The 18,292-nt window shown below is 40.8% G+C and overlaps 1 protein-coding gene across 2 annotated transcripts in view; it reads left to right on the plus strand.

Annotated features, from left to right (window-relative positions):
* CNTNAP2 (contactin associated protein 2) overlaps positions 1–18,292 on the plus strand; it is a 2,169,461-nt gene that overhangs the window by 2,120,616 nt on the left and 30,553 nt on the right. For both annotated transcript variants that reach the window (XM_078663547.1, XM_078663548.1), the window contains one exon: positions 7,878–7,949. In XM_078663547.1, the coding sequence (XP_078519673.1) occupies positions 7,878–7,949 (72 nt within the window). The remainder of the gene's footprint in view (positions 1–7,877; positions 7,950–18,292) is intronic.

Raw genomic sequence — 18,292 nt, forward strand, 5'->3', positions numbered from 1 at the left:
TGGGTATATGATCAGTTATGGAGGGCGACCCGCCCGTAGTGTCAGTTTGCGTGGTCATGTTCTCCAGTTGCTTGAGGATATCTACATTAGGTATGGATGTATGATCCATTATGGAGGGCGATCCATCAGTAGGTTCAGTTTGCAATATCACGTTCTCCATTTGCTTGGGGATAACTTCAATAGGGGTCGATGCGGGAAGCTGAACCGGGAGGTTTGTTGTGGGGTCACCGTCCATGAGTGGTGTGGTATATAGGCGAGGCAGCCGGATAGGGGCTTCCTCATGAAGTTGGGGAATGGTCATGGTGCTCTGTGATTGGATGGGTGGGGTGAGTATAGCGGGTGTAAGGGTCCCCTCAGATATTGAGGAGGACAGTGGGTGAGGGGAATCTAAGCAATCCGCTTTGTATGAAATTCGGGAGAGGAGGTCGGTGTTGGTGGCATCCCGTTTGGTGCCATCCCGTGAGGATGGCAGGGATAACAGTGGTGCGTCTTTCATGAAGAGATTGGTAGCAAAAACGAACCCTGTCTATACTGGACTGGGGGATCCAGGTGTGGCCTCGACCAAACGGACTGGGTGGTAGGGAGTACTGTGGGTTTCTGCACTGCTGGGGTTGGTGGCTGCAACCCAGTCTCACCTGGGCCAGAGGACCCATGTGTATTTGGATCAGACGTGTCTGGGGGGCTGGGCACAATGTCAGGAACGACATTTGTCAGAATGAGAGAGTTTGATGTGGTATTTTGAAGAAGAGGAGTTAGGGCGGCCTCTAAATCCTGAAGATGCGAGGGTTAGGTGAGGGTGCTATTTTTACTGTTTACTGCTTTCTTGAGAGTAGGGAAGAACCTGTCTATGATATCGAGATTATCGTTAGAGGCTTGTATAAGAATCATACCATTGTTGTAGATAGTAATGGTGGCATTCGCTGGGCATAGGTCCGAGGCGGTAACCAACAATTTGTGGGCATGCAGTGTTTTTTTCGTTTGGGAGATTCGGAGCAAAGCGTAGAAGGATGAATGTTTCACAATGTTAAGCATTCCGTCCATCATCTTTTTGTGTTCCTATAGTCACCACAGGTGAGAAGGGTATGCCCAGACGTGGGTCCCGTGTTAACTATGCAATTGGATTCAAGATATCCTGGCTGATGAGGAGTGATACCCCAAAACCTTTCCCAGGAAGCTTGTTTCCAGTACAGAGGGGACCTGGCATGGCGGTGTGGGCTGGGCTGTTCCCATGGGGAGCAGGGTTAAGACTGATTTGCATATGGCTGGGTACAAAGTGGAATGGCTTGATGAGCCAAAAAAGTCTTTATTTAGGCTCAGATCTCAGTTCTAATGTGAATTTTTGACAATGATCGGCATTCCATCCATCATCTTTTTGTGTTACTGGGTAATATCAGGAGCAGGGCTCATATTACATCTTGGTATTATAAAGAACATAGGGGAAATGCACAAGGAAACGTTTGGCCGTAAATGTATGTTTATGCCCTCAAATGCCTCCATAAATTCACTGTAGAAATCCTGACGGACATGAATATGTTTACTATTGTGAATTTATTTGCTGTTATCAATCAATAAACTCTGATTTGTAGAGCTTTGCTAATCACCTGCGAGTATATCCGGGTGCTAGAATCATGCAGGGATCAGTCGAAGAGCCAATTCTTGAGGTCCTTTCTAAATTCTGTGAACGAGGAAGTTGTTCAGAGGTGAAGGGGATAGTCCTTCCAGGACTTTGCGCAAGGTAGGAGAAGGATCATCCTTCACTGTGGCTTTGGCAGATGGGCACGGCAGGTGTCTGGAAGGTGTGTGAAAGTTCCAGAGTTGGTTGATATATGCTGGTCCTTGCTTATGGACGGCCTTGAAGGCGTATGTCCGCATCATGAATTGGCATCTTTTCTAAATAGGAAGCCAGTGGAGATTCTGGAGGTGGGGGGTGATGTGGGTCCATCTCAGAAAGTCAAAGGTGAGTAGGTTGCTGAGTTCTTTATCATCTGGAGTCTTTTCAGGAGTTGGGTGGTGGAATGCTTTGCTGTAGTCCAGTCACCTGGTGACTAGGACTTGAGTGTTGGTTTTCCTGTTTTCGGCGGAGAGCCATCTGAAGACCTTTTAGAGCATGTGGAGTGTGTCAAAGCAAACAGAGGAGACTGCATTGATCTGGCACTTCATGGGGAGTTTGCTGTCTAGGATGATGATTAGGTTGCAAGCGTGGTCTGTTGGTATGGGTCTGAGTTTGGAGGGCCACCAGATGTTGCTCCACCGGGAGGTGTTGTTCCCAACAATCAGCATTCTTTCTTGTCTGTGTTGTGCTTCAGGAAGTTGGTCTTCATCCAGGTGGCAATGCTCGTCATATAGTTGTTGAAGTTGGTCTTAGCAGTGGAGGGGCCTTCTGACAGCAAGAGCATGAGCTGGGTGTCGTCTGCGTAGGATATGATGTTGCAGCCACGGGTTCTGACGATGTTGGCCAGGGGAGTCATGTAGGTGTTGAACAGTGTGTGGCTGAGGGATAAACCTTAAGGGATGCAGCAGATGATGCTCTTGGATTCCAAGGTGAAGGAAGATAGGCGGATTCTCTGGTTTTGTCCTGTGAGGAAGGATGTGATCCATTTGAGGGCATCTCCCTGGATCCCGTTGTGGTGGAGTCTTTTAATGAGTGTTTGGTGGGATACTGTATCAAACGCTGCTGAGAGGTGTGGAGGATCAGAGCTGCTGTTTCTCCCCCATTGAGGAGCGTTCTGATGTCATCAGTGGGAGTGATCAGGGTGGTCTGGGTGCTCTGGTTGGCACTGAACCTAGATTGGAAGGCGTCCAGCAGCTTGTTTCTTTCCAGGTGTTTTGTACGTTGGTGGTTGATGGCCTTCTTGAGGACTTTGGCAGGAAAGGGGAGCAGAGAGACTGTTGAGAATTATGCTGTACTAACGTCCATGCATGGGCAGAACACTGAACAGTAAGCCTTGTAAGTTTATGAATGCTCCCAAAATTGTGAATTGTTTCCTCTAAGGATGGAAAGGGGAACGAGTCCCCTCCAAAATACGGAGCAGAGGTAGATCAAAGAGTTTCTCAATGGGGAAAAATGACTTTCCAGTAGAGAAGATAATTAAAAAATGTGCATTTGCACAGCATGCACTATTTGCCCAGTGCATAATCTACGCTCTGTAGAATTATGCACTGAGAGAATGCGAGCCTGATGTGACATTCCCAGGAGACAAGTGACAATCCCTGAAAAGCTGTAACCGGTGAAACTTTCCAGACATACTACAAGGAATGTTTGTGAATATAAAAAAAGTAAGCTAGCACGCATTTGAAGGAGCCCTTTTATGGGTATGATACACTACTTTATTTTTGTGACTTGCCTCCATACGTCTTAGAGAATGTGGGCACTATGAGAAGCTGTGTTCTATGTCTGACTTGGAAAACGTAGTACTGTCGTACATAGACACTATTCACAGTGTGAGCATTGTTTATTTTCCAACTTTTTTTTGTTCTGTTTACATCATGCCTTCTCTGTGGCGTGGCAAGCAGCACAAAATTACTGCTACAATGTCATGATGACTCCTTGAGCACCACGCCAGGGTAAAAGTAGAGGTATGAAAGCCCGACGAGAGTGGTAAAATCACCAGTGGCTCTCCAATTACGTGGCTGCTGCCACAAAGACACTGGTTTTGCATCTCTGTGTTTTCCATTAATCACTTTCCTATACATGAGCATAATGCCACACAAAAGCTTCAATAAAAGGTCCTGAAGAAAGCTGCTACATTTCTATTGAGTGTAATAGGCTGAAACATGTCAACCCACCATTGAGATTACACCTTGAAGCAGGTTGAATATCCTCCTGTTCTAGCTTGGTTTTTAATCCTGGCACAGAGACGCACTAAAAGTCTTTTGTGAACCCTGGAGCTAGTTGTAGACCACACATTTTCATTTATTTTGCTCTGCTTCTCTCACCACAGTTTAGCTCTTTTGCGGTAATTAGTACACCTCTTCTTAAAACATCCCTGTGCTCCTCCCTCTCAGAGAGGAGGTTTTAGCCAAGGTCTTGTTCTGTTTGATGTAGACCTTGGGGTTCCTATTTTGTGGTAATAAAACCATTTCTCCAGTGCCTATTCTACGCTGTGTAGAATTATGCCATGAGGGAATGCGAGCCTGACATGACATTCCCAGGAGACATGTGACAGTCCCTGGAAAACAGTAACCAGTGTATACTACTAGGTATATTTGTGAATACCAAAAAATAGTAAACTTTCACCTATTTGAAAGCGTATTTTCATGGGTGCGATACACTACTTTATGTTTGTGAATTGCCCCCAAACATGTGAACATGGGTATTGTGAGAAGCACTATTCACATTGTGTTTATTTACCAACGTTTTTTGTTTATCTTAACTGTAAAAAATGTCTTGCCTAAAAACGCTATTTTCCGTGTTGACTCCTGATTTTGAAATCTAAAGTGTAGAAGATAAATGTATCATTCCTTTTCTTTTGTTGATTTGTACTCTTTGAATTCCTAAGCAGTGCATTACTATTTGGGTACTTTAGTGAATGTAGTCCAAAAGACCCATACTGGCACATGCATCAATATTGCATTTTGCGATTTCTTAATTGCGAAAAATAAGGAATCGCAATTAAGGAATTGCAAAATGCAATGCATCAAGAAATTGCTAAAAAAATAGCGATTTCTTAAAATTCCTTAATTGCGATTCTCTAATTGAGAATCGCAATTAAGGAATACCTCCCCATCCATTCCTATGGGCCTAGAGGCCCATTGGAATGAATGGAAAGACATTCTTAATTTGCAATTCACCATTAGAAATTCGCAAATTAAGAATGCAATTTCAAGGGTGCAGGGGCTTAGAAGTTCATTTTGCACACTCACATGCCCCAAGGGCATGTGTGTGTGTAAAATGGAACTTTGAAAATTGCACTAAAGTGCATTTTTCAAAGTTTTCGCAAATTACCATGAAGGTCAACTTCATGGTAATTTGTTCCTCTTATTTGCGAATTCGCAAATTGTAAAAATTTGATGCATTGCATTTAAAGAATCTCAATTTGAGATTCCTTAAATGCAATCGCAATTTAAGAAATCGCAATTTTGCGATTTCTTAAATTACGAAAATAACAAAAATGATAATGCATCTCAAAAACGGGAATTGCATTCGCAAACGGCCGAATTTTGCGATTCGCACCATTTGCGAATGCAATTTCCTTTGATGCATGTGCCCATTAGCACCTGAAAAGCGTCATAGGAGCAGAGACAAAAATGCACACATCTGCCCGTGTGGCGTTCCAAAGTGCAATCAATTTTAACAGACTCGTTACGTAGTTCAGAAGCTAAATCAAGCGTAAAACTACTTTCCCGTAAAAGTACTACAGCTGTGCAGAGACGACGGTCGTATAATGCTAAAGTACAGGAGTCGTAATTCACATCAGAAATTGATGCTATTACACGCCACGGCTCATCATAAATAATGACTTGATTGTCTCGTCAGGGCATATAATTGAAGCTCTCTGAGTACTCTTAAACTGGCTCAGGGTGGACATATTATCAGACAAATACCTCTGAGTCAGACGGGGTATGAGCACGTTCAGAGTACAGCGTATTGACATTAGTCAGAGAAGACAAATAAGACAATTCCTAGTCTGTGTATTATCTGGCTCAGAGCTCCGAGTCTGTCTGTTTTTAGCAGGATCAGAACACAGAGAGATATTGCTTTAGAAAACTTGATCTTAACATGGAGGGACGGGGTAGCAATGTTTTTGACAGTCTTTCCATTGACTTAGGTTTTTTTTTTTAAGTTTGTAGTTTATTGAAGAAAAGAGAATAATAATACATGAAAAGAAAAGGCAAAAATATATAAAACACAATGCAAATCATGAATGATCAACAGAAATTGAGGAGGGGAAAGGGGAGAGTGGAAGGAAAGACGAAAATATTACCTAAAACACAATTCTAAAAGAAATATCATTTGTAGTAATAAATATAATATGGCAAATATAACAAAGTATCTATAATATGGAAAAAGGAGCAATATCAGAAATTAATCAATAAAACATGTAAGAGAAAAAGACAACAGGGAATTTATGGAGGTTTTCTAACTTCATCCGAGGTAATTATAGGAGAGGAGGCTAAGGCAGAGGACGATAAAAATGTAGTTAAAGGGAGCCACAAAAGGTCTCTTTTGATACCTAAACAAACAGGTGTAACATTACTGGTATCTAATCTATGATGGAAACAAACATCATTCCACCAAGCTCTGAAAGTTAGTTTCTCAGCCTGTTTCCAGTTAGATGTGATTAGGTGTAGGGCAATCGCCAGTAGTCATTGACTTAGGTTTTTAACAATAATTTCCCTTGATTAAATTACCTCACTCTTCTTATCACCAACAGTCCAGCACTTAGAAACAGGCTTAATGCCATTATTAGATAAATATGTAGATACAAGCGCTGATTTGCATTTTAATTGTTGATAGCACAACCGAAATGTTGTCAGTGAGTAATGAGCATTTCGTGTATAATAGATTTATATATAATCGCATAGTGCGCTGGGATGCCCTTGGGTAGCCATGCTATACAAGTGCGTATTCATCATAGAGGTTTGCGTCTTCTTTCTACATCTAGCCAGTCTACAAATGCAATATTTTACAAAGGATCCTTACATTGGTACATGGGATAAAACTAGCCCTACTACATGTCAACCTCACCATGCACACACTGTATTGGCACAATTGTTTGAGTAAGCCAAGTTCAAATGCTGTCATTTGACATTAGGATATTTTTCACTGTACAATAAGTTTCAGTCCAGTTACAATCTGTAAGGATGTTTATTTGTACCATTGCTAGCTCCTGCTTCGGTTCAATTGGCTCTGTGTGCCAGAATTAAAAGTGATATCGGACCTATCAAGCACTCGCTTAAAAGGCTGATGTTTTTCAACTAGTCTATTGCTGTTCGGAAGGTAGAAAGAGAGGTGACTAGAAAATAAGATAAAACATTTTAGAGAACTTGATCCATAAATGTATTTGTTTTAGATGACTCGCACAATATTGTTGTTTGAGGAGAGCAAGAGAGTAGTGGGAGAGAAGAGGAGAACTGGCCACGGAACAATGGTGAAAGAGAGAAATAAGACCTACAGTGGGAGGAGGAAGAACTACACTGGAGATTTAAAATGTGAGATTGGAAATTGAAAGAGAGATCGTTGGGTGAACAGCAACAAATAGTTATATGCCCCCAATGGAGGTAAAATAATATTTGCACTCAGATAAGGCTGTTATGTAGCTTAGGCGCCTTTGCTGAGCTCTATACTGTGCAATGTGAAGGGTATTGTCTGTCTTTACAGATACGTACATGCACCAGGCTATGCCATACCCAAACATAATTTTTCCTCAGATAAGCAAAAGACATTAGATTTACTTCATTTTCAGTGTGTTTCTAGGATTACAGAGATTATGTTACTGTTGTGTGTACATACTTTGCATATGTTCAAGGCATTTTCACATCATGACCAATCTATTCTAATTAGCTGCCAGCAACATGAGGCACGCCCCTAATAGCCTCTTTGTAATTCTACTTGTCATGCTTTTCCCGGAATTATTAAAATTGCAATGACATCCAAGCACTATCAAAGAATGGAGTGCTGGTGTTCCCCGCTAAACATAACAGTGGAGATGTGGTCTGCGATGGAAACTGGAACTTACCAAGTGTCCTTGACAGGATGGGTCAATTACTCCAATCTGCAGTAATATATGCACTTAGAAAAAAAAAGTAGAGTAAATATATGATTAAAAAATCAGGGTGAATGAAAATGTAACTGATTGTCATGTCTCCCCAAAAATATCATCTAATTCTGCCATGCGCTGTGAGATTAACTTCAATTTTCCATGTGTTTTTTGTAGCCAGTGCCAACTTTCCAAACAATGAAGGACAGGTCTTGGATGGAGTCAATAGAAGCTCAGCCATTATTGGAGGTAAGAAAACTAAATGCACTTTTTCTTGGAGGTTTGCTATTTTGGAATGTGACTGTGGAGTCTTGATAAAATACGGTAGATACATGATATGACCGTTGAATGATTCCAGGTCACTTTCAGGAGTGATATGGCCTTGATCGGCAAGTAGTGAAAGAGCTTCAGGAGAAGAAAAATGGCAGCATCTTCCACCATTTCTTTTTGATCCATGGGGAACCCTTTTGTCTGCCACTGCCCTCGAAGAGTGCCCAGGGAAATAATTTAAAAAAAGACTTTCAGCGGCATCACTAAGGCGCTGTGGCTGCTGGGTTCAGCTCCACTCTCGTATTCAATTTGATTGACAGCATGAATGAGGGCTAAAACATGGCAATTCACCATTCAGCTGACTGACACATGTTGATTGGCCGTTTTGCAGGTCAATGAACCTCTTGTGATTTTTCCATTATAGAGATAAAGCTAACTGGGTGGCTACCATTATTTTAGTTCTCAATTTCGCAGCCAGTCACTTCAAGACTATACAGATGGTGTACGATTATACTCTTACAGAAGCAAATAGAGGCCATTACATTGCCACTGCATCCTTGATCAATTAGACAGTCTTTTCTAAAAGATATGAATTTTCCCACATGCCCACATTGTGTCCTTTTGCTCACAATTTCTTCAACTGAAAGTGGAGGCCCCATGACGATTGCCTCCTCTATATAGTGTCTGGTATAAATAAGCAATGGTACACCTCATTTGCACTTGCTTTGTTTCAACGTAATTGCAAGACATCTCACTCATAATGTAATTGTTTTGGTTAACATCTCTATGACATGCACTTGCAAAGCCAATAAGTTTGGCGTTAATGTGCAATCACCATGCGGATGCTGTTTGCATGCATTACCACATTAAAACCAGACCTTTTGGTTATGCCGATGCCTTTTTTCTACTTTTTACATTTGATGTGCTAGTGGAAGTGTCTCACAACAAGACAGTTTATTATCCCATGCAAGTTGCAGAGGATTACATTTTCAGGGACCTCAACATAATGCTGCACCTCAAGGCGCTACTTTAAAGTGCCTTGAGGTGAATTCCATGCTACACAAATACCTTTATTTCTACTTTCAAAGATGATTTTATTGAAATAAAGGAATACATTAATCGCAAAATGTACGATAACAGTGAAAAGAAAAGAATTACATACAATATATCAAGTGAGAATTGGTAAAGAAAATAAATTTGCATAAAATACAGTCAGGTATATCATGTACAAATAAAATAACAGTATTATATGAAACATCGGTTTATAAAGGAAACATATGATAGGCAATAACATTTGTAACACGAAATATAGTTTGGGGTAAACTACATAATATCAACATGAGGGAAGTCATGGAGGTTTAGGTACTTCTTGTTGTTGAGGAATATGGGACTGAGAGCGTCTGGCGCTCGTGTCAATGAATACCGTAACAGGTGACCACAAGTCTAAACGTTTCGCAGCCATGTATAATGGGTATACAAATGTTGTATCCAGTCTGTGATTATAACAGACAGCATACCACCATGCTTGGTAAGATAATTTGGTGAAGTCTTTCCAATTTTTGGTTATTTGTTGGAAGGCCACTGCTAACAATAAATCTATTATCTTGACATTGGAGTCACAACCTACCCAAATAGGGGATAAGCTACCCAAAAAGATATGTGAGGGAGAGAAAGGGTGATTGGAATAAAAAAAATGGAATTAATTTGAGACCAAATTTTTTTCACAAGTTTGCAATGGAAAAGTAAGTGACAAAGGTCAGCGCGTGATGACGAGCAGGACCAACAAGTATCCGGAAGAGGAAAGTGCTGTGCATTAAGAATTAATGGAGAGAGTAAGAGCCTACTATATATAAAAAAGAGTGTCTGTGTGGTATTCAAAGCCCTAGAGGATTTATTGATTTTGAGCCATATACTGTCCCAAAATTCTACAGACCAGGAAGATTCTAAATCTCTTTCCCACAATGTTTCTACCTTGATTTTTTCTCCTAAACTAGATGAATTGTTTAAAAATGTATATATAGCGGATGCCTAAGAATCATTAATAATAAGGGTCCCTAATTTATCTGTATGACACAATCCAGGGGGAGTACTTGGTGAAAAGGGCGTATAATGTGTGCAAACAGCTTGAACAGTTTTCAATAAAAGAGTATTTAGAACTAAGATTAGAAGGCAAGGCAAACAAAATGCGAGCTTGTGCAAAAGACAGAGGATGGTCGTTATCATATAAGTGATGCACCCAAATCAGGCCCCGTTGTCTCCAAGATTTCCAAAATAAAGGTTTATTATTAATCAAAATATATTTATTATGCCATATAGGAAGATTAAGAAAGGGAGTTAGGGAGGCAAGCGGTATTATCTTAGAAGTATACTTGATGATAGGGGTGGATACAGATTGCGGTTTACGTGTAAAGGAAAGATATTCCTGAAAAGAGAATGGTGAAAGAAAGGATTGTTCAAGCGTGGCCCAACGAGGACGGTTAATGGTAGATTCAGAAAGCCATTTTGACGCTTGATGTATAAGAAGGATTTATGATAAGTAGGAAAGTCAGGAAAGTTTGTCCCACCTTCTGACTTTGGACGAATCAATTTTGATATGGACTTACGCGATTTCTTGTTACCCCATAAGAAGGAAGATAAAATGGATTTGAGCTTATTAAAATATTTCGAAGGAATAGATAATGGAATGTTAGAAATTGTATATGAAACTATGGGGGAAAGCATCATTTTTATGGTATCTAAACGACCCCACCAAGACAAATATAAGGGATGCCATTTCGCTGATAGGGATGACAGTCTTTGTATACAATTCTCCAAACGGCGAGAAATCGTTCCTGATATAGAGGGAGTAAAATATAAACCTAAGTACATAATATACTGAGGACTCCACGTGAAAGCTGAAGCAGTAAAGTCAGCTTTGAAAGTATATTTGGTGAGGGGTAAGATCTCACATTTATCTTTATTTAATTTGTAACCCGAGACAGATGCAAAGGAATCAACTTCTTCTACAAAAGCGGGAAGAGCGGCTTGAGGTTGTGAAAGGAATAAAAGGACATCGTCAACATAGGCCGCCATTTTAACAGTGGTCTCTTTAGAGGTAAAACCATGAATACTGTTATTTTGGTGAACCCTTAACAAAAAAGGCTCTAGGGCAAGATTAAAAAGAAAAGGGGAAAGAGGGCAACCCTGTCTAACACCTCTGCCTAGGGGGAAGTAAGAAGAAACTGCACCATTTGCTGATATAGCTGCTCTTGGATTAGAATACAGAATAGATATTAAAGCAGTAATTTTTGGGCCAAATCCAAACCATCGTAGTGTGCGAAAAAGGTAAGGCCATTCCACTCTATCGAATGCTTTTTCTGCATCCAATGCTAAAGCTGCCAGTGAATGGGGAGTATGCGATACTTTAGAAAGAAAATAAAAATATAAGCGAGTGTTGTCTGTGATGAGTCGTCCCTTTACAAAACCAGATTGCTCGGTTCCTAACAATTCGGGCATGTGAGATTCTAAACGCAAAGCTAGGGCTTTTGAAATTTTTTTATAGTCAATATTGACCAAAGAAATGGGACGATAATTCTTACAATATTGTGTGTCCTTGCCCTCCTTAGGTATAATACAAATAAGGGCATCTGAAAAAGAGCCTTGAGATTCACCAGATTGTAAAAAGACAAGTATGAGAGTATGCAATTTAGGGATAAGTAAGTGTGCAAAGTGAGTAAAGAATTCCACAGTAAAACCACCTGGGCCCGGGACCTTGTCTTTCTTGAGCGTTTTCTGTGACAAGTCAGATTCTAAGAGCGAAAGATCAGAGTGCGTATTGGGATTACTCTGGATCTTTGAGAGAAATTGGGATATGGATTGATCAGAGGAAAGAGAATCGGATGTATAAAGTGACTTGTAGAAATGGACAAATTCATTTAGAATGTCTTCGTCTTTGAATATCAATTGATGATTTTGACCGAAGATAGATTCTATATTGAGTTTATTCAGTTTAATCTTTAAATAGTTAGCTATTAATTTCCCAGCTTTATTCTGACCCCCGTAATACTTTGCACTAGATTTTAGCAAATAATTTGAAGCGTTATTAGTTGTATCCTGATTAAATTGGAATTTAGCTTTTATAAGGTCAGATAAGCAGTCTTTTGATTTGGAGGAATAATAGGAATGTTCCAACATTTTAATCTTAGTTAATAAGGCAGTAGTGACTTGTTGGGCCTTTTTATATTTTTTTGAAACAAAACTAATAATGAAATCTCTGGCTGAGGCTTTGAAGGCGTCCCAAACCACATGAAAAGGTATGTTAACCCCTTGAAGGAAAAGAAAATATTCATTAAAAAAAGAGGTGAAGGATGACGTGAATATTGGATCTAAAAGTAAAGTGCTATTAAAACGCCATTTACGGGAAGCTGTAGGTTTATGCAAAACATCAAGGTGAATAGTTATGGGAGCATGATCCGATATTAAGATGGAGCCAATATCTGCCGCCACTAGTGATTGAGAAAGATTGTGGGATATAAAAAAGAATCCAATCGTGACTGAGTGTGATGCACTGGAGAATAGAAGGAATACTCTCTCAATGTGGGGTTACACAGTCTCCAGGCATCTGTAAGCTTGTGTTGTCAGATTGTTTGTGTGAATGATTTGTGGGATTTATGAGGGACGAAAGGAGTTGAAGAATTCCGATCAATAAAGGGGTCAAAGGTTTCATTGCAATCTCCTGCAAGGATAAAGTTATCATCGTAGTTTTGTGTAATTTGATGGAACAGGGAAGTCCAGAAAGAAGGGTCTCCTGCCGTGGGTGCATAAACATTCAACAAAGAGAGTGGGGCAAAATCCACCAAAATTCTAACAAATATCCATCTACCTGTTTGATCTGGACATTGTGAGAGTACCTTAAACAAAATGGATTTTCGAAGAAGAATAAGGACACCATTACGTTTGCCATCACCCGGGGAAAAAAGGACTTCACCCACCCAACCTCTCTTCAACTTTGCAGATTCTTCAGCTGATAGATGAGATTCTTGTATGCATGCAATATCTGTTCCTAATTTAGGTAAACGAGTCAAACTCTCTATCACTTAATAGGTGAGTGTAAACCTCCGACAATCCAAGATACAATTTTTAAAGGCATAAAATAAAACTGTAACAATATAATGAATACTGAATGAAATAAACTGTTGAGCGAATTAAACCATAACTAACAACAAACCAACTGTATGTATAGTAAAATAATTGAAAAGGGGAGGAGGAGGAGAAGAAAAGGAAAAAAGTGTAATATTTATACAGGATTTGAATATCAAGGAAGTAGAGAGAGAAAGAAAAACATTCTGAGTTAAGTAGGAGTGCAAATAAATTATGTAGAGCGAGAAAGAAAGGAAAAAAGAGATAGAAACGAAGGTGAGTGACATAGGAGATAAAGAAAGTAAATGAGATAAAAGACTTACATATACTCCAAAACATACGAGGGGTGGAGGGGTGTGAGACCACACGGAACAATGTGTCCAAAACTCATGTAGGGAGGTGGGAGAGGAGAACAGTACCAAAGGACTTTAAAACAATAGGGAAGGTAGAACACGCGAAAAACAACATGTGAGGAGAAAAGAGAGGTTAAGTATATAATTAGAACAATAAGAGTAAAAATGTTACTAAGTCTACATGTGAACAAGCTACAAACGAGTCAAGAACAAAATGAAAACCAGTGATAAACGTGGAATTTTGACAATATCTGAAGCAGTCTATTAGCTTGATGGAGATGTGGTATCCATTGAGTCAGCGTGGAAAGAGTGCAGGAAACTCTTTAGTCTTATTGGATACTCATAGGTATCAGTTTTGTTATTGATGGTCACCTTAAATAAACAAGGATGGAAGAGACCGAATCGTGCACCTATTGAACGTAATTGTGGCCTTAGCGCTAAGAACTCTTTGCGGCGATCAGCAGTTAGTTTAGCATAATCTTGAGAAAAAAATAAGGTGTTCCCTGACCAAGTGATGGGTTTCATTGCTCTAGCAGCAGACAAGATTTTTAATAAGTCAGTGTATTCAAGAAGGTAAAGGATCACTCCCTTTGGTTTTCTTGTTGAGGAAGACAATGTCAAATTCACCGGAGGACCCAATCGATGAGCTCTCTGAATATTTAAAACAGTACTGTCTGGTAGATGAAGAAGTTTTGGAATGGAAGATTTGAAGAAAGCGATTGGATCAGAGCCTTCTGTTCCTTCAGGTAGGCAGTATATACAGAGATTATTTATCCTATTCCTGTTTTCCAAACTTTCCAGTTGCTTGTGTGGGAGCAAAACTTGGGTGCAAAGAGAGTCAACTTTGGAAGTGGAAGAATTTAAGGAAACACCATTCTGTTCTAGTGTAGTGACACAACTCTCCACAGTTGACCACTTTTCGGAAAGTATCTGAAGCTGAGAATTAGTGTCTTCAATAAAAGGGCGTAGAGCCCTAATTTCTTCTAACAACAGGTCCATTGTAACTGAAGTAGATTGCTTAGGAGGAGAGGGAGGATCATTCTTCAACCTTTTAGTCGATGTTTTGGTAGTGTTATGAGTCAAATTCGTATTTGATGCTGATGCACCTTTAGGTGAGGAGTTTGGTGAGACATCCATGTTTAGACACTGGTAACAAGAACTAGTATGAACCAGGAATTCACGAGAGGAAGAAGTGGGGTTTTGTAGACCTTTAGATAACCTCCCCATAATTAAATAAGTTCTCTTTGAAATGAAATGTCAGGAATTACACATTTTCAAAATACAGTATCATAAAGTTTAACACCCTACCTTAATACAAATAGGGAAGCATGTAAAAAGGTGCACAGAGAATATGCAGCAAATAAACTGCAGTATTATTATAATTTCATCTCCATCAGTATGTCAAGAGGAACAGGGGAAAGAGAGACATGGCATGCAGTCATAAAAAAATAGCATAAGACGGTCAGAAGAAAGAGCTATAAAGCATGAAATCTATCAAACATCCTGAAAATATGTCATGGACTATTATTAAATTGATGTGAGAAAGGCATATGGATAAAAAATACATATTATTTCAACCAAGCCATATCCAAAGGAACAAAGATGTGATATTCATAAAGCAGTGCAAACAGTGCAATTTCTCAAATAAAGCATTGCTAAGGTAAATGACCATTCAATGCACTGAGAGTAGCTTGTCTGAAGAAAACATGGAAAGTTAATGGATGTGCGAGCTGGAAGAGGGGGAGAAAACCAATGAGAGGCACGGAGAGGCACTAGTGAGGATGTCACTTCAAACTAGTAATAAGAATGCTCATGTCATATTCTTGAGCGGTGGTTTTCAAAGAAGATGAGTCTGTAAGGGTCGCATTGGAGTGGTGCTCGTTGGGCGAAGAAAAATAGACAAAATGGTGGTCGCGAATTTCACAGAGCCGTAAAAAACACTGTGTTTGTGAGTCAAGAAGGTTAATTCATCCTGATATGTCCCGAAGAATAAAAGAATACCTTGGTAATTAAGGAGTTTACATTGGTAAGCATAGAAGGCGCAACGACCAAACTGCTAAAAGCCCGCATTGGAGTTAAGCTCCGTCAGCGGTTAGCATAAAATGGCGGCCGTAAGTTCAGTGAAGCCGCGCCGTAACTCACTTACAAGTTTTTACTGGCGACGTCCCTTGAGGTGGCTCGAAGTGGGTTTCACTTTACTCCTCAGGGTTTCCCACGTCTTATCCCTCAATTTAGCGGCTGTGCATGGTGAAAATGTAGCGTCTGGTCTGTCTCCGCTCTCGTTGTCCCGAGAGAGCTACGGAAGCACCGCCATCTCCTGCGGGCGCTAGCCACGCCCCCCCTACACAAATACCTTTGAGTTATTTTTACTGTGCCAAGCAGTTTTATTAGTATTTGTTTTCCTTTCAAACCGAATATTTAATGCAGAGTGCGGACCACTAGAGAGATCCGGCATTCTTCACCAGCTTCCGTGTTTCCTTTTTGCAAAGCAACATATGCTGCACCACTCTGCACTCAAGGCCGAGGGGAACTGCATGTCTGAGGTCACGTGAAGCACAAATCTACCTAAAGTGTAACCGGGCGCATTACTAAAGAGTGCTACATTATAGGTACACAAGGTGTTACAGGAGAAGTATGGGAGACGGGAGTGTGTCAGCCATATGTTTAGGGGGTATAGGTTTGAAGCAAGAATGAGATGGAGTGGATACGTGAGGGTCAATATAGGATTTACCTTTATACTTGTAAAAACTTGTGCCATGATTGGGGACCATGGCCACCTCAGCAGACATGATCATAGCTGAACGTCCTTCTTTCAGTAGAGAAATGTAAGGTATCGGATCCTCTCATTTCTCCAAATCTGTGTTTCATTGTATTTATTTGTATTCAGCCCCTCCTCTATACCACAGGTCATGTTTATAATTTGCAAACAGCACAATGGAGAACTGACAGGTGCAGGGATGCATCAAAGGGCTGAGTAATGTACAACAGGAATAAGTGAGAAGACAAACATTTTTCAGGATATTGAGAAGGTTAGTTCATATCAGCTAGGGTTCTGCTTCCACTGAACCTGGTACACAACTGATAGTACCAGACTCAGTGGAAGCAGGACCCAGGGGCCTGAGGGGGCCATTTGACCCATATTTATATCATTCTTTTTTTAAATCCAGCTGGCTTCGACGAGACCAGTTTATCTTGCTTGCATTTGGGCCCATGCATGACACCCCTGCTTTGCCACTGGAACCAGCAGAGACCCACCCATTGTCTGACAATAAAAGTATATGACGTAGAACCAACCATGAGGACATCAGGTAGAAAATAAATAACTAGACGAGGTGCAATCCAGGCTTGACCCAAATCTGAATATCCTAAGGTCGAGGTCTGTGATGACAGTTGAAATGGGGCTCGAATTGCAATACACTGAAATTAGCTGGAGAAGATCCGCTCCAATTTAAGTTGGCATTGAAAAGGCTGGTCCTGGAATACAGGTCAATTATCAATCAATCAAGACATTTATAGAGCGCACTACTCACCCGTAGGGTCTCAAGGCGCTGGGGGGGGGTGTCGTTACTGCTCGAACAGCCAGGTCTTGAGCTTCTTCCTGAAGGAGAGGTGGTCTTGGGTCAGGCGCAGGTCGGTCGGGAGGGAGTTCCAGGTCTTGGCGGCCAGGTAGGAGAAGGACCTTCCTCCTGTTGTCGCTCTTCGGATGCGGGGGACGGCGGCGAGGGCGTGGCTGGTTGATCTGAGGTGGCGCTTGGGAGCGTAGAAGTTGATTCGGTTGTTGAGGTAGCTCGGGCCTTGATCATGTAGGGCTTTGTGTGCGTGGGTGAGGAGACGGAAGGTGATTCTTTTGTTGACGGGGAGCCAGGCGGAGGGCGAGGAGCCCAGGATGAGGACCTCCGTCTTGTCTGAGTTCAGTTTCAGGCGGCTGGTCGTCATCCACTCGGCTACATCTTTCATCCCTTCGTGCAGGTTGGCTCTGGCGGCGGCGGGGTCGTTGGTCAGGGAGAGGATCAGCAATTAGTGACATGAATTATTTTAGGAAAATTTAATGTACACATTTGATAAGTCTAGCAAAATCTCTAAATTATGAAGTTTGATGATTGAATTTACATTTTAAATTGCAGAGGGAGATGTTTATCGTTAGCTCATGTTAGGTGAAAATGGTATAAGGAACATAAATTAGAGAGAATGTAGAATGTGGAAAAAGGGTGAAAAACTTTTGCATGTATTATTTGTGTTGAAGGAAGTAAACCTACAGCCATAAACATTTATAGAATTCTTCATCCCAACAATATGGGAAGCCTTGGATTATTTAAATACTGCAAATATTGTAAATGTTTGTTCTTGCTTGTTTAAGTTTTTTGAATAAATTTTTAGGTCGCTCTTAGCGACCACATTAGCTGTACTGTGAAAGATGTATTGTCTCTAATACATTACAACAAATGTGTAGGGAAGTAGGATCTGCTTCTATGGTTACCCCCACTTTTCCTTGATGTAGTGCTGTTTCTGACTAGTCTGACTGGGATCCTGTTCATCAGGACCCCAGTCTCTCTGCTTTCTTCCCTAAAGTGTTATGGTAAGAATTTAGGTACATCCCAGATTGGTTACTGGGCACCCTTATCAGTCCCTAGTATATGGTCCCAAGGTACCCAGGCCATAGGTACGCCATAGGCCAAAGCATGTTTTGTGCCACCTATGGGAGACCATTCAAACTATCACTACAGGCTTAAAAGTGCAGCCTGTGTAAGCTGGTTCTAGCACCACTTACGAAAGATATAAGTTTCCGTATTTCTACGATCACTGAACTTAAAACCTATAAGTCACCCCTACGGCAGGCCTTTTCTATCCTGA

Source organism: Lissotriton helveticus, chromosome 10 (genome assembly GCF_964261635.1).
Source record: "Lissotriton helveticus chromosome 10, aLisHel1.1, whole genome shotgun sequence".
Lineage (NCBI taxonomy): Eukaryota > Metazoa > Chordata > Amphibia > Caudata > Salamandridae > Lissotriton > Lissotriton helveticus.